This window comes from Homalodisca vitripennis, chromosome 5, assembly GCF_021130785.1.
Source record: "Homalodisca vitripennis isolate AUS2020 chromosome 5, UT_GWSS_2.1, whole genome shotgun sequence".
NCBI lineage: Eukaryota > Metazoa > Arthropoda > Insecta > Hemiptera > Cicadellidae > Homalodisca > Homalodisca vitripennis.
In genome coordinates, this window is record NC_060211.1 from 147,090,324 (window position 1) to 147,113,882 (window position 23,559).

At 30.4% G+C, this 23,559-nt stretch overlaps 1 protein-coding gene across 50 annotated transcripts in view; it reads right to left on the reverse strand.

Moving 5' to 3' along the window:
- The window catches only part of LOC124362991, a 217,854-nt gene that overhangs the window by 61,123 nt on the left and 133,172 nt on the right, over positions 1-23,559 (reverse strand). For 44 of the 50 annotated variants that reach the window (XM_046817976.1, XM_046818021.1, XM_046818001.1 and 41 more), the window contains 10 exons: positions 21,431-21,559; positions 19,140-19,232; positions 16,130-16,156; positions 15,665-15,718; positions 12,911-12,994; positions 12,076-12,102; positions 11,559-11,612; positions 8,397-8,525; positions 6,763-6,813; positions 5,842-5,883 (listed from right to left, as the gene is read on the reverse strand). In XM_046817976.1, the coding sequence (XP_046673932.1) occupies positions 5,842-5,883; positions 6,763-6,813; positions 8,397-8,525; positions 11,559-11,612; positions 12,076-12,102; positions 12,911-12,994; positions 15,665-15,718; positions 16,130-16,156; positions 19,140-19,232; positions 21,431-21,559 (690 nt within the window). Of the gene's footprint in view, positions 1-1,368; positions 1,423-5,841; positions 5,884-6,762; positions 6,814-8,396; positions 8,526-11,558; positions 11,613-12,075; positions 12,103-12,910; positions 12,995-15,664; positions 15,719-16,129; positions 16,157-19,139; positions 19,233-21,430; positions 21,560-23,559 lie in introns of all 50 variants that reach the window. The other 6 variants (XM_046818024.1, XM_046818019.1, XM_046818009.1 and 3 more) reach the window with 4 other exon arrangements.

Below are 23,559 nucleotides of genomic sequence, written 5' to 3' on the forward strand. Positions count from 1 at the left end.
GCTCCTTGCCTGCCGCGGTTCTACTCCCGCGCATCTAGGAGACCACACAGAATCTCTCGGCCTGTATCAGCTTTACAGGTATTTATACATATATCCTTGGGATAAATTAATTCTAGTGTTACCGAAATACTTTGATGTATTCAATTTATTCATAGCTTATAACCCGAAACACAACTTTAAAGCGCAATAGAGTACAAAATAAAATAAATAAAATGAACCATTCAGATGTTAAACAAATTTACCATTAATCTTATTTTGATAAAATTATATTTGAAGGTTGTTTCAATGTTTCTTATTTTATTGAAGTTGTGTTAAGATCTGAAACGGGTTAATAATAATTAATTTAATTTAATTTAAAACAATTTTTCTAAATATTTTTATTTTTTATCACTGTACATATAGGCAATACTTTGAATTTCTGAAGTTTAACCATAGCTTATAAACTAAAAAACAACAGTTGTACAGTGCAACAGGTTACGAAATAAGAAAACTATTAATATGTTTAATAACTGTAGCATTACTCTTATTTTTATAAAATCCTAATTATTGGTGGTTTCAATGTTTCTTATGTTATTATACATGTATTAAGATGTGAATTTCTAGATATTTTTTCATTTCACGATATATATATATGTGTGTGTGTGTGTGTGTGTGTGTGTGTGTGTGTGTGTGTGTGTGTGTGTGTGTGTGTGTGTGTGTGTGTGTGTGTGTGTGTGTGTGTGTGTGTGTGTGTGTGTGTGTGTGTGTGTGTGTGTGTGTGTGTGTGTGTGTGTGTGTGTGTGTGTGTGTGTGTGTGTGTGTGTGTGTGTGTGTGTGTGTGTAGGCATTATTTTTGTTTTCTGAATTATGATAAGCATCAAAAATGTGTTTAGTAACACGTTTTTCCAAGACGATTAATGGTTTTACAAATAATATAATCTTTGGTAAAAGTATGCCACTTTAACAGGTATATAAAATTGATTAAATCGCCAGTAATATTGAATTTAATCTGGTATTCTTTGTTAGTCGAACAGCTAATAAGATTTTCTATAAGTTTACAACTCCTTCAACTAGGTAAATTGGCATTGAGAGCATTCGTATATTTTGAGTTGTTGATTAGGTCTATTAAAGACTACGTGAAAGAATTTTTTTTTAATTGGTCAATGGTGTATATAGCTTTAGGTATCTTAAAAAATAGATTTACAGCTTCTGCTGTACTACTGTGCTACCAAATTTAATATAGAAAGCTATATTTTTTTTCATGTATACTTGTCTTTGATCGTACAATCGCAGGAACAATGTCATATATCTGTTATTAATTACAAGCTAACCTATTAACGTATAATAAAAGCCTAAACTTAGATATATCAATCAACAATAAGTACGTACCGACTCGTTGCCGCTCGACAAGGTTCCAAGCGTCGAATTCAAATCCTCGCACTCCTGTTTACAAAAAAAACACTGCGTACAACAAAGCCGTCTTAAGATTATGAATTATGTTACAGCTACCATTCATTCTTACAGGATATGAGCTATTTTATTCTTTATCTTGTCAATTGGGTTGATCAGTCTAGAGTATGAAAAATTATTAATGTAAATTGTTTATTTTTACATTTTCTTGCTACCGGTATAGTACACTGTCAGATATAAATATACAATTCACTTCTTTCTTGAAAAAGAACTAAATTTAAACTGGATAGATCCGACAACTCATTTCGTATATGATGTATTTTTATAAGGTATAAGGTTAATGTAAAATAATTTAACTGTATATTATTGTACAAATATTATACATCACTTGGTTTGCTATCATAATTTTCATATTTATATGCTAAGCAATAAAATTAACTGTAGATAAAACAATAAAACATGTATTAAATGATATTTAGTAACAGATTTACTTACCGAACCCTCAGAGCCCATCATATAGCCTCTGTAAAAAAAATAAAAGCAAAGTTAGAATTTATTGACTTACTTCAAAAACGCTACTTTATAATAATTGTAAAAGCATGTAACAAACCTCTGTCAATATAGTTTATCTCAACTTACCTCGCGATTAAAACTCGTGTTCGTCATTGGTATACATATGTCTCATGTTTTATTCCATGTTCATTTTCAATTAGGATTTTACTAGAAATAATTGGTTTATTAACTTAATGTTCTGTATTAAGTATTATCATAAACTCTTTTTACAAATTTATTATTATTATTTTTATTTTTTATTCTGGTTAGAAGGTCAATAATTGTTTATATTGGAAATGCGCAAAAGCTTCCGTAATGGTAACAGAATAGGGAAAGGAAAGAAGATTATTTTATGAAGAAGAAGCTATGCTTTATACAAAGGTGAAAATTGTTGACAGGTGTGACAGGTTGAAAGAATAAAACATGGAATTATAAAGAATCAGATATTGGCTCAGAGTAGAGCAATATAATAAAAATAAGAGACACCGTGTCGATGCAAAAAGATAAAAAAAGAGAATCAAAGGAAGGTAAATATTAAAATATGTGCCTGGTGTGAGGGGGTGAAACGAGTTAAGTGAGTAACTCCTTAAACGACCTACTGTGCCTATGTTATTGAGAACTTTAAGGCCAAACTGATATGATTCATCTTGGTAGAAGAAAGATTTACATGTTTTAAACAAGCAAAAGTTGCAGAGCATGTACTGATGGATTGTGAATATAATGCACTAACGTCATGTACAACGTTTGGGGATATGGAGAAGACAGAAAGAATTTTCATGTACCATGTGGTAACATGAAGAAGCAATAACATGATGCAGAAGATATTAAGGACGAATGGAAATTCATCGGAAGAAGTAGATGTTCTAAAGTAGTCAAGTTTAACACTTAAGTTAAGAGTCCAGGTGGAAACAAGTTATACAGATGAATGTTTCTCTTTCGTCATTCCTCCAGCCCTCCTTCTCTTCTCCCTTATATTATTTCCTATCCTTTTCCGGTATTTTTCTTTTTCTTATTTCTTCTAAAACTTTAAAGAGGCAAAACGTAATCGACAAGAGCCTCTTTCCCAGATTTAACTATATTATTTAAACAAAATCATTACACCTTAAAGACAATAGTACGCTAGATTATACTTAGTACTGTCATTCGCTTACACGGCGTGCCTTGTGTGTCTCTGCTTTAGGTCTCCCAGGTGGAGTTCTTACGTATTCTGGAGGGCCCGCGGCAGGTGGACATACCTATAACATCACACGTATTATAAACGACAAAACTGTCTCAAGAATATTTAATTTGTTTATTGCAACTAATCCATATTTACAATTTATCACATATATTAGCTTTTTCAGTTCATAAAATAAATACTTATTAGAATCATTGAGAATTAACTATTATCAATGGAAATTATTTTGGTTTCTCTTAATTGTCCTGTGTTTAATAATGCAACATTCGATATACATCATTATTGGTAGACATAATTAATATGTACAGCAAACTACCATACAACTTTCTGTTTTCTTGGAAAATAACAAAGAATCTAAGTTCAGATTCAAAGGTAACGCAATGTACATAAATATTTAATGTTTAAAACTAAATTTCAGATGTTACTAAAATACTAATATAAACCCACACTACTCATACATGTACCCTCGGTTTTTTGTATTTAGATAGTCAATGATATTTGTAATATGTACTTATAATAAAAGAATGAGGTACATACACTATGTACATGATCTATTTAACGTGTGTCTGGAATGCTGGTACTATTGCTGTATCATTTATTATTTAATTTATTTATGTTTCTTTTAATAAAAAGTTGGACAAAGAAAACTTTGTACATAACAGTACGTTACTTATCCTGTCTAAAAAAAATAAGGTCTTAAACTGAATGAAATTTTAATTTTACTATACCTACAAAGAATAAAATTTCCATTTTCGATTTTTAATAAACTGAGTATGAGTAAAACGTAATAGTTATAAAGATTTTATAGATGTTGCTGCTGTAAGGAATCGCAGGTAAAAAGTACACAAAATTCAATACTGTACTTACAGATTCCTTAGAAAAATCAAAAGAAAAAAAGAAAACGTAGGTGTGGATTAGGACGCAGTTCAGTGTAACTAGATGTTTCAAAAATTACTTTTATTAACAATTTAGTGAATACCTTACACCATTTGAAATCAACAAATTATCTCCAGCAAAGTAAAAATTGCCTACTGAAAAACATTGTTATCATAAGTCATCGCATAAAATATTACAAATAACTGCCATTGATGCGGACATAATTTCTTTCATTCAATCAAATGGCATTTACTCTTGTTAGCCGTTCTTGATACACCTTACATCAGAACAAGAGAATTGATCATATTAGTTAATAGTTCTTAATTGCATCCTAGCGGCTCATTATAAACTCGTCAACAGAGTAGAACAGCCTAGACACCAAGATGTGTCTTAGCCGAGATTTGGATTGTTGGGGTCATTCAATTGTTTTATTTCCTCTGGGAGTCTATTGATCAGTTTGACATCAACCTCGGACAGTAAACTTTCCAATTTGGTGTTCTGTGTTGCTGTACGCGGAATCACATCTGCCTCTTGTGCCATATTGGTAAACGTTCTTGCCTTCGACCAAGCCACACTTGAAAATGACTTTACGGGATATACAGGCAGGACAAAGTTAGCAATCTAAGACCACTGAAAACCTTCTTACAATAATTTTTGAATTTCAAATTTGAAATGATTTATAGAGCTTTCTATTGACTTCTAAATATCCTTCTGAATTTGTATTTAGAATTGTCAGATTGGGATACGTAAGGTAAATGTAGGCCGTTCTTATTATATCCACAGAGCAGACTTTAGTAAGGTTTCATAAGACGTAAATGTCTGAACCTTGTGAACAAAGGGTGATTTTCAGTACATGTATTACTGAAAATTACCTTTTCCACAGCTACCAACATCCACAGCCTTTCTGGATATTTCTCCTGGATGACTCTCTGTATATTTCTTAACCTCATTTCTGTTAACTCCAGGCTGTCAGGATGGTTTCTATCGTATTTCTTATTAGCTTTCATGTTCATCTCTACATGATTTTGACTGAATTTAGAAGCCGATGTACATAGTTGCTTTTTGGAAACTGAATCTGTGAATATTTTTCAATTTAATTATTTTTAGGTTTATGATTTGAATTAATTGAATGCACTCATCTGAACTGAGAATGTTCGATTCTATGTTAATGTTCGTAAGGGATTAAATTGAGCAAGGGTAGGTTTAACTTGTTTAGATTTGGGGAAACGACTCGGGACTCGTAAGGACACGCCTCTAAAGTCACCATGAGTTTGCAGAAAGAAGTTATGTAGAAGTATTATTTCGAAATTTCATTAACGTGTTTTTGTTTACTGCTATAAGGATCAGTATGTATGGTTAATAGAATTTACATAAACTTTCGAGATAAGATTTGCAGCAGTTGATTTTTGTTAAATACACCTTTAACTTGATACAAAATCTTAGCCGTCATTACAGTTTACGATTTTTGACCAACTGACGTCATGGGCCAACCAGATATCCCTTGTGAGATAAACCATCACCAATGGACTCAAAAAAAGTTTTTAGAACACACGATTATGTATAAAGTTTCATTACTGTAACTAAACCACAACATGCACGTGTAATACAAGGTGAATAGAATATTTTCCGTTTTGCCGGTGAATTTTTTTTTAATTGCCTTTTTAATCCCTGACTACTGAACTTCCAACACAAACATATCACACCTATTTGTAGAATATCAATATAATCTAGCTGTAAATTATTCACGTTTAGATTGATTTATACAACACTTTCGAATGAAAAGATGAAGGATGGTTTATGTTTAAAAGTACTATTTATACGAATAAAAATTATTGATAATAGCTTACCAAAGGAAATCCCCTTAATGCTTTCTCTTGGTCTAGAACTTCCTAAAAATACATTCCATGGTTAAAAGTGTAAATGATTTTAGGCATTTAAACTTACAATGAATCTACATAAAATTTGACATACTGTCTTAGAATTTTATAAAATAGTAAATACTTTATTTGCAAAACAAAAATATATTGTTTCACCATTTACAAGTTTTTTTACACTTGTATAATATTAAACATCATTAGAATAAAATACCAGTAAATTCCACTTTTCACGTAAAATAAACCAACAAAAGGATAATAGAAGGACCGTGCATAACGTAACGAAAGATTTATCACATATACGTATGTGCTACCCTCAGACCGCAAAACCTAAGTTCTTTTCTGAACCAAGAGAAGGTCTATCCGAGATCATAGCCTCCAATGTTAGTAGTCCATTTTGCGGTACTGTATATAAATATATGTTTTATATTATGGTCATTCGTTACTATAGCTAACTAATATCTAATTTGACCTTACTTTTACATTAAATCTATGTCCCATTTCGTTCGGTCTTTAATTTTTAATAATCAAAGTATAACTAGTTCCTACGTACTGGGAGTTATAGAACATGTGTTAGTAGTTGTCGTACAATAGAGTCATAGATATTATATTATTTTACACAACACATACCAAAGAAACAAGCATGTAAGTTCTCTCCATTTTAAGAGCAGTCCATAATTTAAATGAATATCCTTTGCTAGATCTTTTTTTAGGAGTAAATTATTTTGATTTAAACCTACCATTATTCAAGTTTCTAGAACATTTTTATCTGGAATGTCATAAAGACGAACACAAATCTATATCAGTGTTAATTATTGAGCACAGCGTGTAACATGACTAACCAATGAACACTAACTGCAGGTAACCTGTGGAGATTGGAGAGATGTTTCTTACCTGTCTCATAGCTTCGCGCGCCCAAGCGGGTAGAGGCTGCGTGGCGCTGTCCTAGACAGATTAAAAAAAAAAAAATAGTCGTTAATTATAATAATAGCAACCATTTATAAACACTCCAATATGTAATGTATAAATAGATGGAATAACTATCTTCGAAATATGTTTTGTGCGTATCAAATTAAAACCCTGCATAAATGCTTAACCAACAAGCTATTCCTTTATCAATCGTGGAAGGCTCATTGCTTCATAAATAGACTATGGAATTTCATAAATGCATATACCAAGCAGTTTATTGCTTTTAAAGCCAAGAGAATACATAATTGAAGAACCGGGCCAATTATTTTATGAATCTGCAATACTAAATCTGTCCCAAAAGAATCTAAATCTGTCTTGTCTTTTTACAGAAGAAGGATTACACTTCACTGATGTATCTTACGAAGTATAGGTGCTATTTTTAGAGTCTTTATAATAGAGTAAAAAGTTACTTTGGAGAAAATCCATTGTTGAGAAACATGATCTACCACAAAACTAGATGTTGATCGTGTAGAAATGAAACTTCGTGTAACATACCAAGTCTATAAGTTAGTTCGTTCTGGAGATATAGAGCGTAGATGTTGATCGTGTAGAAATGAAACTTCATGTAACATACCAAGTCTATAAGTTAGTTCGTTCTGGAGATATCGAGCGGAGAGACATGCCCCACCACAAGACTAGATGTTGATCGTGTAGAAATGAAACTTCGTGTAACATACCAAGTCTATAAGTTAGTTCGTTCTGGAGATATCGAGCGGAGAGACATGCTCCACCACAAAACTAGATGATGATCTTGTAGAAATGAAACTTCATGTAACATACCAAGTCTATAAGTTAGTTCGTTCTGGAGATATCGAGCGGAGAGACATGCTCCACCACAAAACTAGATGTTGATCGTGTAGAAATGAAACTTCGTGTAACATACCAAGTCTATAAGTTAGTTCGTTCTGGAGATATCGAGCGGACTGACATGCAGACAAAAATTAATTAAATATTTCAAGGTACTCGAGTACTCACTAACGCTCAGCCAATTATAATTTATAAATACATGATTTCAGTAAGTCAGAATAAACATTGTCTGCCATTACATACACAGTAGAGTTCAATATTTAATCTTAACGGGGAGAGTCGAAATACAAAACATCACATCTTAACAGTTCTATTCCAACTAATTTGGCTCCATGGGCTACCTCATTTACACTTTTAATTTGAAGTTAGTTTTCATAAAGCTTTGTATATAATATTTAAGGAGGTTTTATAATAAAATATAGAACTTTTCTACCATTATAACGCTCCTCATTGTGTAGGTTGTAATATACACATGTATATTAATAAGTAAAATTATTTAAAATACTTATTAATAATATACCTATTTAAAATAATACGAATAGTTTTTATTTCGGTAATTAAAATTACTTAACAAGAAAAACATTAGTTATAGAATCACGATTACAAATTAAAATAAAATACATGGAAATAATCACATTTGGATTGGGGCATAGATAATAGTTTTGTAATTACTAAAAAACTTAATAAACTAATATAAACAGGAAGATTTGCAACTATTAAAGTATGATAATATTTATCACCGAGTAACTTACCGGTGAATCAAACACATCATCCACGAGACTTATATCTTCTGTTATTCCTGCAGGACATGAGTCATCCGAAATGTAGGTTTCATCTGCTCGGCCCAAAGTTATAGTTCTATTTATTGAATCGCCTAGGCACTGTAAAATCAGTCATATACAAACATAGTCTATTAGGAAGATATCATTTGGCATTACATTTCAAAGAATGCGTCAACTTTAATAAACTTTAATAACTTTCATAAAATACTGATTCACTAATTACACGATAGCATTGATTCTTTATTACTAACTATAATTGGATAATAAACTTAATTCTTGCACTTAAGATTCATTTTCAATAAAATGTATTAGCCACAGATTGCAGAGAGACTCAAGGAGGCCTCAAATTTGTGAATTTTTAAAATTAAGGGGATATGGCACTGAAATTACTAACTTTAATAAGGTTATCACTAGGCCTTTGAAACTTTGCATGTGTGTTTCTTGGGTATAAGAATATACAAATACGAAATAAAAAAAAATGTATACATATATTAAATATAATTTTTTTGTAAAATTTTTAGGTAACAACAAAATTTGATATAACTCCAGTTATACTGATTAGATTTTGACAAATAAACTATCATTTTGTAGCTTACAACTGCCTTGAAATATTTAGGTAGAATTATAACTTTATCTCAATAAACAAAATTGTGGTGTCATTTTAAAAATATTTTTGGTTTAAACATTTGATTTGACATTTATAAAAAATCATATTTTTTTCCTTATGACCATACATGTATAATTCTACCTAAATATTTAGATTACAACACCCTTGGTAAAAATTTGAATCATGTGGTACAAATAGTTTTTGAGTTATATCAATTTAAAAATTAATAACAGCCAAAAATTCGATTTTCGGGAATCGCGCGTTGAAAATTTACCTTGGTTTTATGACTTACTAGAGTGTTATAGTCAAAAATATTACTTTATATGGACTTTTTTATTGTTGCTCTTTTATGGGGAATAAATACAAGTATTAGCAACACTTTCAGGTGGTTATAAAATTTTATTTGTTCAAACAAAATTTTATTTGTTCTACTGTACCGAATGCTTACATTTTGTTTATTCTATAGCTGAATGTTTTTTTCTTTTCTTGGAAATTCTTCCCATTGTAAATCACTAATAAAAAATCACTAAACACTATAAATCTGTTTGAGGTACAATAACGAACAACACAGAGTGTTTACAAACAAAACAGATTAACATGGCAGCTGTTTTATTTATGTTATTTGTTTCATCAGCTGACCAATAAAGGCAGGTACTAGGATTTAATAATTTCCTAGTTTTTAATTATAATATTATATATGTATTAAAATAGGCCTACATAATAGTGTTTATATTTACATGCATATAAAAAAATATTTGAGTGACAAATATTTTCTAACTAAAGTTTGAGGCTACTTTGCAACGTAGCCTCAAATTCGATTTGAATTTTAATTCGATTTATTAAAAATCTTTGCTATACAAACTGATATAACTCAAAAACTGTTTGAGCTACATTGTTGAAATTTTTTATATATGATTGGGCTGTTGTTATGTACATATTTAGGTAGAATTAGTCATATATGATAATAAAAAGACATATAAAAAAGTAAAAAAATTTTATCAATTTTTACATTATTGTTTCGAAATTAAGCTTTAATATTTATTATTTATTGGACTATACTTATCAAGCTACCTAAAAATATTTTAGAGGACATTATATCCTACAATTTACGTTGAAATCATTAAAATCTAACAATTACAACTCAAGTTATATCATATTTAATGTGTTGAAAAAAGTCGTCCGACCGGCTTTTTCAAGAGCCTGTTCAACAATTCAAAAAAACGCCTAAAAAACGAAAAAAATATTTTTTTGACACTTGTTTATTGTTTTTAACATTATAAACAATAAAAAAACCTTAATAAAAAAATCACTTTTTTGGAAAATTTTCCATGATTTCAGTGCCATATCCCCTTAAATGTGTTTAAATTTAAAAGTCTGTCTAGCTCTCCTGCTCAATGATACGCTACTAAATCAATCTATACATTTTAGGTAGCAAAAATAGACACTTTTTAATTAGTTAAGACATTAACAAACATTTCAATAAAAGCAGTTGTCTGTTAGGATTTGTATAATTTGAGGGTGTAACTGGATTGTAAAAGTATAAAACTTATTTTTAATGCAATTATATTAATAATTCACCACCAAAAAATCAATTTCATTTAGAAATTCAGTTTTTTCTAATACAATATACTCAAGGGGCCATGTACAGAAACGAGAAATGTCTAGCATTTCGAGAATAAATGTGTTTTTGAAACAGTAATGACAATAAAATTCTAATCATACATCATAAAATTAAAAATCTAAACATTATTTTTACATTGCTATAAACTTATACAATCACTGATCAAAAGTATTTGTACGTGCACGTAGCAAAAACAAAAATGGAATTCTGTAAAATATACGCATGAAATACCTACAAGGATTATTTAAAAGAACGTTGACAGTATTTGTATCTTGCACCAAGGAATTAGATGATATGATGCCCAGATATCAGAGAGCAAAGGCCTGCACTACATTGTACAAGCCGACAGATTCCATGTGGTCCTCGGCCCAACGGTCAACGGTGTACAGTGGAAGGGGTAGTCACGAGCTCAGGACTACTAATTTAATTAAACAAAAATGTCTAGATATTTTTATTTTTGCACTACAATATATATGTTGGCATTATTTTTGTTTTCTGAATTTTGATCAGCATCAAAAAAGGGTTTAGTAACACGTTTTACTAAGGTGATTATTGATTTAACAATTATTACAATCTTAGGTAAAAGTATGCAGCCTTAACTGGTACATAAAATTAATGAAATTGTCATTAATATTGGGTTTAATCTGGTATTCTTTGTTAGTCAAACTGCTAATAAGATTTACCATAAGTTTACAAGTCCTACAACTTGGTTAATGGGCCCTTTTGGCATTCAGACGATTCTTAAACTTTGAGTGGTTGATTGGGTCTACTAAAGACTACGTGAAATAATATTTGGAATAAATCGCAGGAAAAATATCGTATATCTGTTAATAATTAAAAGCTACCCTATTAACGTATAATAAAAGCCTAAACTTATATTACTCAATCAACAATAAGTACGTACCGACCCGTTGCCGCTTGACCAGGTTCCGAGCGGCGAATTCAAATCCTCGCACTCCTGTTTAATACACAAACATATCGTCTCAAGATTATGAATTATGTAACTATTCCTACTTACAGGAGGTGAGCTGCTTTACTATATATCTCCACTACTGAGTTTTTTCAGTCAAGAGGTGCAAAATTATCAATGTAAATAGTTTATTTTCTTTCAAATTTCTTGACACCAATATAGTAACACTGTCAGATATGAGTAAAAATTAAAAATTAAATTTACTACTTACTTAAAAAATAACTGAACTAAATGTAACTGGATAGATTCAACGACAACTCATTTCATGTGTTATGTATTGTTAAGATATAAATTTAGTTTCCAATATTTAAACTGTATATTATTGTACAAATATTATACATCACTTGGTTTGCTATCATAATTTTCATATTTATATGCTAAGCAATAAAATTAACTGTAGATAAAACAATAAAATATGTATTAAATTATATTTAGTAACAGATTTACTTACCGAACCCTCAGAGCCATGATATAACCTCTGTAAAAAAAAATAAAAGCAAAGTTAGAATTTATTGACTTACTTCAAAAACGCTACTTTATAATAATTGTAAAAGCATGTAGCAAACCTCTGTCAATATAGTTTATCTCAACTTACCTCGCGTTTAAAACTCGTGTTCGTCATTGGTATATATATATGTCTCATGTTTTATTCCATATTCATTTTCAATTAGGATTTTACTAGAAATAATTCATTTATTAATGAGGGGGTGAAACGAGTTCAATGAGTAACTCCTTAAACTACCTAGTGTGCCAATGTTATTGAGAACTTTAAGGCCAAACTGATATGATTCATCTTGGTAGAAGAAAGATTTACATATTTTAAACAAGCGGAAGTTGTAGAGCATGTACTAATGGATTCTGAATATAATGTACTAACGTCATGTACAAAGTTTGGGGATATAAAGAAGAAAAAAAGAATCATGTGGTAACATGACGAAACACTAATATGATGCAGAAGATATTAAGGGCAAATGGAAAATCATCGGAAAAAGTAAATGTTCTAAAGTAGTCAAGTTTAACACTTAAGTTAAGAGTCCAGGTGAGAACAAGTTATACATATGAATGTTTCTCTTTCGTCATTCCTCCAGCCCTCCCTCTCTACTCCCTTATATTATTTCCTATCCTTTTCCGGTATTTTTCTTTTTCATGCCTCTTCAAGAACTTTAAAGAGGAAAACGTAATCGACAAGAGCCTCTTTCCCAGATTTAACTATATTATTTAAACAAAATCATTACACCTTAACATAAAAGTACGCTAGATTATACTTAGTACTGTCATTCGCTTACACGGCGTGCCTTGTATGTCTCTGGTCTAGGTCTCCCAGGTGGAGTTCTTACGTATTCTGGAGGGCCCGCGGCAGGAGGACATACCTATAACATCACACGTACTATAGACGACAAAACTGTCCCAAGAATATTAATTATTTTATTGCAACTAATCCGTCTTTACAATTTATCTCATATATTAGCTTTATTTAGTCTATCAAATAAATACTTATTAGTGTCATTGAGAATTAACTATTGTCAATGCAAATTATTTTGGTTTCTCTTAATTTTCATGTGTCTTATGGTGTTTAATTATGCAACTTTCAATATACATCACTATTGATAAACATCATTAATATATACAGCAAATTGCCATACAACTTTCAGTTTTCTTTGAAAATAACAAAGAATTGACTGGGTATATTCAAAGATAATGCAATTTATATAAATATTTAATGTTTAAAACTAAATTTCAGATTTTACTCAAATACTAATACAAACACACTCTATTCATACAGTTACCCTCATTTTGTTATTCAGATGATAAATAATATTCATGTAATATGTACTTATTGTAAAAGAATGAAGTACATATTACTATTTACATTTTCTATTTAACTTGTGCCTAGAACGCTGGTTGTTTCATTTATAGTTAATTTAGATATGTTTTTAAAACAAATTTAGACAATGACAACTTTGTACGTAACAGTACGTTACTCATCCTGTCTAAACAGATAATAAGGTCTTAAACTGACAGAAATTTTAATTTTAATATACCAACCAAAAATAAAATTACCATTTTCGATTTTTAACTAAGTATGAGTAAAACGTAATTGTTATAACAATTTTAAAGATGTTGCAGTTGTAGGGAATCGCAGTTAAAATTCAATACTGTACTTACAGATTCCTTAGAAAAATCAAAAGAAAAAAGTAAACGTAATTGTGGGTTAGGACGCAGTTGAGTGTAACTAGATGTTTCGAAAATTACTTTTATTAATAATTTAGTAAATACCTTAAACCATTTGAAATCAACAAAATAGTATCTCGTGCAAAGTAAAAATTGCCTACTGGAAGATTTTGTTATCATAAGTCATCGCATAAAATATTACAAATAACTGCCATTGATGCAGACACAATTTCTTTCATTCAATCAAATGGTATTTACTTCTGTTAGCCGTTTTTAATACACTTTATATCAGAACAAGAGAATTGATCATATTAGTTACTAGTTCTTAATAGCGTCCCAGCGGCTCATTATAAACTCGTCAACAGAGTAGAACAGCCTAGACACCAAGATGTGTCTTAGCCGAGATTGGAATTGTTGGGGTCATTCAATTGTTTTATTTCCTCTGGGAGTCTATTGATCAGTTTGACACCAACCTCGGGCAGTAAACTTTCCAATTTTGCTCTTCGGTGTTGCTGTACGCGGAATTACATCTGCCTCTTGTGCCGTATCGAGGATATACAGGCAGGATAAAGTTAGCAATTTAAGATCCCTGAAGGCATCCTTACAAGAGATTTGACTGAACTTCATTAAAACATGTCACACAGTAGGCTAATGAAATGACAAACTGAAATGTGTCTGAGGCTTTAAAATTTATTTTGTGTTTTATTGCCTGACAGTCTTTCTATCTGTTTGGCATCGAGCACAGGCTGTTATGTAAAATGTATGTAAGTAATTATGTTACTTAGCCATATACATAATTACATAATACATAATTGAGAGAGTCAAAGCATGCCACCAACTAATATAGTTTCCTATATCTAAATAGTAATATACAATTTTATAAAAGCCAAATTATGTATAAAAATGCTCTCTGGCAAATCATTATAAGAGTTGGAATAATTTGAAATAAAAGATATTCAGTATTTTGAAATTCAATTCAGCTTGGACCTAGTAAACCATTTTCAAATTATTATTTTAATAAAATAATATGTGCTGTACTGGAGAATTTAGTATTGGAATAAATCTACACATACATTTTTAAATGTACTGGGCAGGTAAAACACATATTTGTGAATATTGTTCATACAATTTAAAATAACAAGATTTCACTTCTTTTAAATAAAAATAACTCAGAAACAAAGAAACTATTCACAATCAATCTAGATGGAGACAATAATAAGTTCAAATCTAAATGACCATAGAATAAAACGTATTAGCCACAGATTGCAGAAATACTCAAGGAGGCCTCAAACTGAGAGTTTTTGAAGGAATGAATGCTTTCTCTTTCCTCTTTAAATAATTTTAATGTTTCAATGTTAAAAATTTAAAATGTCCAGCTCTCCTACTCAACGATACTATACTAAATCAATCTATACGTGTTAAGTAGCAAAAAATATACACTTTTTAATTGGTTATGAAGACAGTTAACAAACTTTTCAATAAAAGCAGAAGTCCATGAGGTTTTATATCATTTAACAGTAATAACAATAAAATTATCAATAATTACTTTTTAAATCCTATTGTTTGAATTAGAAAATTGTTTAAGAATATTTTACTCTATACTTTTAGGAATCGAAAGTTCATTGAAGAATAACTAGTATATTGTAGGCACTGTATTTTGTTACGTACAATAATCGCTAAATTTATTTATACAAACAACAATTTCTACACCTAATTATATTAATAATAAATGCAAATATACATATTTACATATATACATATATTACCCTGACTTACATTAAACATATAAATCACTGTTGGACAAAGAACTTAGATATTTTAAACTTAGAATACTTACTTAGATATCTCAATCAACAATAAGTACGTACCGACCCGTTACCGCTCGACAAGGTTCCAAGCGTCGAATTCAAATCCCCGCACCCCTGTTTGATAACAAAATATTGTATACATTAAATTTGTCTCATTATTATGAATTATGTTACTCCACTACTCGAAAATCTTTAAATTTTCTCGTGTTTTTACATGTTTAAGTATAATATGGTTATATTGCTGTTAGACATAAATACAAAAAATAACATTATTCGTTTTTTGTTGTAAAAGTATTCAATTAAATTTAAACTTTACATTCGACGCAACTCATGTTATATAATTATGAATGATTATACCGCATTATAAATTTCATATATGTCAAACAGTACACCATCACCTGGTGTAGGAACATAATTTTTGTTGAAGAAATAAAAGATATAATTAAATCTATAAACTATATATAAAACAAAACACTATTTAAGAAATAAGCTTGCTATTTAGTAACATAAATTACTCGTACTTACCGAAAAATCACTGCCATCATCTAGTCTCTGTTAAAAAATCAGAGAAAAGTTTAATTAATTATAATCTATATTATTTTAATTTCTCAATTTTATTTTATATTAATTTTTAAATGAAGCATTCTTTTACACTCCATTTAGCCTTTACTCAAAATACTGTGTGTTTAATAATTAATTCGTTGTTGCTATAAAAAAGTTTCATATAATTTTATTCTAATCTTAATTTCTAGGAAGATATTGCTATATGTCCAGTTGATTTCTTACCCTTATTTTATATATTAACTATCAACTACCTCATTAACTTATTATAAATATACCGTTATTAAATTTATTTATCTTTTTTCCGTATCCTAAAAATTACCTACTATTAATTTTATAAATACAATAAATCTCAAAATGTTGTATTAAAGGTTGTTAATTAAGAGAACAACTTGATCAATTCAGCTATTTTTAATATTCATTGAAATCCGTAAATAAGTATATGAAGACAAGATCTGGAAAACCATCAAGAATAGTTTTTATTCGAAACTAAACGTTAAATATTTACGTGTCATAATCCACATTTACTGACACTTGACCAATGTTGATACTTTCAGTTGATTGCGCCAGTTTGCGCCTTATTCAAAACATTTAATGCATTGTAAAGATGTAAATGTTTTCACTTGAGTACTCTAAACTGGTGGTAATCATTTTAACAGCAGGTTAAGAAAACCAAAGACATGTACAATAACGTGCCTCAACCATAACTATAATTTCCCAAACTAGAGTTCAAATTGAACATTGAACAAGACACCTATAACGCAAAACCTTTTAAACGATCCTGTTGTTGAGATATTATAGTAAAAGGTACAGTTATGAGATTGAGTCATGTGACTAACAAAAAAGTAATCAATTTGAGAATGTAATTTTTAATGGAAGCTGCAAGCATCAAAATAATAGAGGAGGTTAACCATGTTTAAGAAGAATCAACGCAATGTTTGGAGTTTCGCCAAACATCAACGTTACAATAACTGCAAGTGATGTAACAAGAAATGTAAGTAGTTTGAGTTAGCCTTAAATAATAATAAATAATCTATTGATTAATTTTAACACAGCATTAAACTTTATTAATACAAAGAAAACAAAAACGTTTTAAAAAGGAACTTAAAATGTAATGGATGAAGATTGTGAGAATTTCTATATGATATTAATGGAAGGCCTGTGTGTCCTACAATGGGAAAATAAAGATGCAAAATGCCGTGCAATATAGTTTTAAGAGCTGATAGCCAGAGTAATAAAGGAAACGATACCAAGAGTAAGGAAAGAGAATTGACCACCTAATGAGGGATAAGATCAAGATAGGAAATAAGAAAGGAGAAGAGAAGAAATAAAAAGCTAAAAAGAGGACGGAATATACACTTCAACTGTAAAAAAACCTGATCCTAGTTTTAGTAAAGAGGTAAGGCAGTCACAATTTTTGTAGGTTATTGGGGAGATAAAGGAGCATTTGATTGTTTAATGGATAAAGAAGTGTTCGTGGACTAAATACAGAAGGAAGGCTGAACAATTGATACTATGGACGGAATTGATATAGCCAAAGAGGACGGAATATACACTTCAACAGTAAAAAAAACTGATCCAAGTTTTAGTAAAGAGGTAAGGCAGTCACAATTTTTGTAGGTTATTGGGGAGATAAAGGAGAATTTGATTGTTTAATGGATAAAGAAATAATCGTGAACTAAATACAGAAGAAAGGCTGAACAATTGATACTACGGACGGAATTGATATAGCCAAAGAGGACGGAATATACACTTCAACTGTAAAAAAACCTGATCCAAGTTTTAGTAAAGAGGTAAGGCAGTCACAATTTTTGTAGGTTATTGGGGAGATAAAGGAGAATTTGATTGTTTAATGGAATAAAGAAGTGCTCGTGAACTAAATACAGAAAGAAAGGCTGAACAATTGATACTATGGATTTATTCACATTGTAGAAACAGTGGATGCACTACATGACATGTTCGTCAAGTGAGTAAAAGTAAAGAGAATTTTGCAGTAGGATTATATGTTCATTAATACTTTAAAACGCAATACAGGCCAAATGATGCCAGCCACCAAGTAGGTGCTTGGGAGCTTCGCTCTGAAATTCTTTATTTGATGGTACTTACGGCCACAATTTGAGAAAGGTGTAACAGCGATAGCTGTGGCAAACGATGGTCGATTGTTATGAGAGCAATAGGACCTATGCTGGAATGGAATGTCCAAGAACCTAGGTAATAGTAAAAAAATGAGAAGAAGAAAGAATATTAGTTTTAAAGAAGAAGCTATGCTATTTATATAGTAGTTATGGGCTCAGAGTAGGGCAATATAATGAGAAGAAGAGAAACACTGTATCAAAGAAAAAAGGTATTACATATATCAAAAAATTACATACATAATTTTAAGTATCAAAAGTGGCAGAGCATGTATATGCGAATTGTGAAAATTTATGAAATGCCTAAAGGGAAGTTTTGGCTGTAAGTAAATTTAATTCGAAGAAAAGCAGATTGTGTGTGCTCAAAGGAAGTTTAAAAGAAATTTTAAGCGACGTTTACAAGGTTATGAAGGATTTAGTAAGAACTTTTCAGTAACATATGGTAAACTGATGAAACAACAACACAATATAGAAGATATGAAGGATGAATGGACAATTAAGTAGATGTTTAATAGAAGTTAATATCAACGCTTTAGTTCAAAGTGGAGGTGGGAACAAGGTATACAGACGAATGCCTTCATTTTTGACATTCCTTCAGTCCTCCATCACTTCTCGCCTCCCTTTTCTGATTCTTTGTTTTTTCATGCCTCTTCAAGAACTTTAAAGAGGAAAACCAGTAATCTGAATAAGCGCCATTCAATTTAAGTTTTGCAAATTATAAATAAAGTTGCGAAACATGTGACATAGAAAATCCAGATTTAACTATATTACGTAATCATAATCCATGCACCTTCGACAAATTTTAAATACTCAAAATTACTTTTAGTACTGTATTAACTTACACGACATTGATGGGGGCGATCTGCTCTAGGCCTTCCGGGTGGAGTGAAGACTCTAGGGCGGAGTCCTGAAGGGCCCGCGACAGGAGATCTTCCCTATAACATCACACGTATTGTAAGCGAAAAAGCTCATTCACTCAATATATGTTAGAGGTCAGTAAGAAGTCTTATCTTATAGATTTGCTACTCATACGTTTAGAAAAACGAATCAATATCCATAGTACATTTGTGATATGTATGATAAGCCTTCCTATTGAAAAACCTCATAAAATAGAACGTTATTAATATTTGTTGTTACATTTTTCGACGTATTTGACTGAATTAAGAAAAGCTAATACAAACTTCATCTTAGACATTTAAACTCATTGTAAGTGAAATAAAATTAATTTTCGTAATTCACTCATCAGATACTGAGGCTGGAAAATACATCTAAAACTTAGTCTTGTCTCATTCATTTGTTATTTATACGACTAGAATAACGAATTGATTTTTGTAGAATTAAGGAAATCAATGTTATCTTAGTTGTCATTGTTTACAATAAATTTTAATTTGTTGTAATTTATAAACATTTCAATACAAATTAAGGTACATTTTCTTTTTCCATTTGATTTAAATACTTTGAAACTATTATTTTTTCGAGCGTTATATTAATATATAATACTTTAAGTTAAATAATCACTGTAATAACTGTTATTTGTGATGCCATTTCATTATTACATAAATATTTCAGTATTGTTGGTGGTACACGTCAGGTGGATCTTAGCCAGTTGAACACTAAATCACAGCACTAGGCCTGTATAAATGAAGGGGAGGGGAAATTAAATTTAGACATACATCTAAATAGGCCCAGTTGATTAATACGGTCGCATACACAATTAACCAACTAATATTTGGCTGAGTGTTAGCAAAGCCTAAAACTAAGGTAATAAGTAATAATTGACCTATAAACTTAAAATTCTGAATACTTTGATTAGTTATCATTAAGGGTTCTGGCAAGATACCTTTTTTGTATATATATATATATATATATCTGTCTATATTCCTGTTTTTCTGCCCTCTGGGCATGAACTTTTGCATGTGAAGTCATTTCTACACAGTCAACGTCATGTGATTATGGTGATATAGTGGAGCCTATCCAAGCTTACAATATTTCACTATCCAAAGAATATATCGAGAAATATTTAATTCTTATATTTTATATTGTTCACGAAACCTTTACATAAACAAGAGTAAATATTATGAAAGTGCATGTCTATCTGCTGTACAAGATTTGACTGAACGTCATTAAAACATGTCACACAGTAGGCTGACTAAATGACAAATTGAAATCTAAATGGGGCTTAAAAATTTATTTTGTGTTTTATTGCCTGACTGTCTTTCTATCTGTTTGACATATCGAGAAATACTTGAGCACAGTCTGTTATGTAACATGTACTGTTACTTTGCCATATACATAATTACATAATACATAATTGAGAGAGTCAAAGCATGCAACCAACTAATATAGTTTCCCAAATCTAAATGTTGATATACAATTCTATAGAAGCCCAAATAAAGGCTCAAAAATGCTGTCTGGCAAATCATTAAAACAATTACAATAATTTAGATTAAAACATATCCAGTATTGTTATATTCCATTCAGGTTGGACATGGCGAACTAATACAGTTTTTGATTCATTAGTTAAGGAATATTTGCTGTACCAATTTTAATTACCGAAAAATATTTTAACTAATTGGAGAATTTAGTATTGGAATAAATCTACATATACATTTTTTAATGACTGGGCTTTTTGTAAAACAATGATTTTTAAATATTTTACATACAATTTAAAATGGTAAGATTTCACTTCTTTCAAATCAAAATAACTCAGAAACAACGAAACTACTCACAATCAATCTAGATGGCTTTAGATTCGAGGTTTACAGCAAAACTAATACAGTAATATCAAATATGAAGACAACACTCCAAATTCAAATAATTATCAATGACGTTGCAACATCTCAAATATTATTGTTTTCAATACCTACTGTTAAGTTATAGGCTTGAATACTGTTCGACAGATTTAGTAGTAGTTTTTATCGTTATTTCATCATTTAATTTTTAGCGAATTTCTAATAATGAGGATATGTGTGTGTGTGTGTGTGTGTGTGTGTGTGTGTGTGTGTGTGTGTGTGTGTGTGTGTGTGTGTGTGTGTGTGTGTGTGTGTGTGTGTGTGTGTGTGTGTGTGTGTGTGTGTGTGTGTGTGTGTGTGTGTGTGTGAAATTATCTTCAGGCGTACATATATTCACTTACCCTTGTAGATGCCATACCAGGTGGACAAGACCCACCGTAAGGAGAAGAGGATCTGGCACGTGCGCGTGAAGGGCCCCCGGCAGGAGGACAAGACCCGCCGACAGGAGTACGTTCACGTGCAGGAAACGCCTGTAACATCATTAAATATTATTCTGCTAGTAATAATTGTGTACAGTGTGTAAATATATCAGCAGTCAATTATATTTAAAAGAAATTTACACGAGACACACAGTTATTATTTCAAGTCATTGTATAACATGTTTCTTTGAAAGCGATATTCCATAGTTAATGTAAAGACATTGTCCTACACAAAATTTATAATTCGTTTAATTAGCCTACAAAACACTTAATAAATGGCCACGTAAAATACTGGTCCAGTACAGCTAAGTATTGACACTTATGTCACAGATGAACAAACGTGCTATAAAATCTCAATGTTATAATTCGTTGGTAAGATCTTATGAGGTGTGGTAAATAAAACTCAATTTCGTCATTCACTCATCAGATGTTACAGGTCTGCAAAACAGATGTTATTCACACCGTGTGGCCATTACTTGCAAGTAGTTTATATAGATTTATTGTTTCCACAACTTGTATAACAAATTGATATTTGTAAATTGTATGATAGCGAATATGTCTGTTTACAAGTCAGAGGCTAGGATAATATATTCAGTCAATAATACGAAAGTCAAATAAAACTCATTTTAATGATTTACTCGTTACATACTAGAACTGTACATAATTTAGCTCAATCTCGTGATGCATTAATCATAAGTTATGAGTGTTGTCTCATTAATTTGTAATTAATTTATCTAGAGCAAGAAAATCGTTATTTATACAATCTAGACTGATTGGCTGTATAATAAGAGGTCACCAACTCAATCGAATACGGGAATTGTCCATACATAAACTATCGAATAAAAACAACATCCTTATTATAATTAATTATTAAAACTACTTGTTTGCTTATGTACTAAAACAATATTTCTTAAAACTAATTGGAATAATGTCTAATCATTTGTGTTGTAATTTAGTAATAGACGCAATTACGATGGCTATGAACTTACGTTGTAACGTAATTCGTTTCGTCATTTTGGTATGTTATTTTTACGCAGCTAAGAAAATCAATGACTTTGATTTGATTGATTGATTTGATTTGATTTGATTTGACTTTGATTTGATTTGATTGATGACAAGAATGTCATAGTGGCCACTTATCATTCTGCAACTTCCTCATTTCACTATTTCAAAAAATATATTTTCTTAAATATTTCAGTATTATTGTTGGTACACATCAGGTAACACTTTTAATATTTTACCCAGCGCATCATTAAATCACAGCACTAAGCCTGTATAAATGCGGGAGTTGAGTTCAATTTTATATTTAATACAACATTTCAATGGGAATAATTCATATATTTTTTTAATAAAGGAGAAGCCGATCCCCTTTTAAACCTTATTCTGCCCGTCCTCATGGGCTACTGGCCTGTGCGAGGATGTTATCAAACAGAATAAGGGGAAGAGTCGATACAGTACAAGGTCGATGGTACTGATAAGAAGTGCGTGTTAGACCGCTCGGTCATCGGCATTCCTATATAATACCATGATATAAATAAAACACTGTAGCAAAGTTAATTAAAACATAATAAGTGATGATAAAAAATGTAGGCTATGTCTTAAATTCTAGGTTGCAGCTTGAAGGGGAGATCCAAACAATCACTTACATAAAACATAAATATTATTACATTAATTTTAACAACTATACATTATGGCATATTTATTGTTAAATTTTAAAACCCAAAAGTAAGTTTTTATACGCTTACGTCAAGCAAAACTTATTATAAATTAATTAAAATAAATAAAAATTATTTCTGAAATAATATTAGAAGTATTCACGAAAAAGGCAATTTAATATGAGTGAAACAATCTTTGAGACTTCAAAAAACATATGGAGATAGTTTTATCTCAGTAATTAATATAATTTAACAAAGTAAAACTTTTCTTGTACAAAACACATTACCAAACAATTTTATAATAAAAATAAAATGCATTAGAAGAATTAGAGGAATTGTTACATCCTAGAAAAATAAATCAGTTATTTTAAACTGAGACAACTAAGCATTATTCTT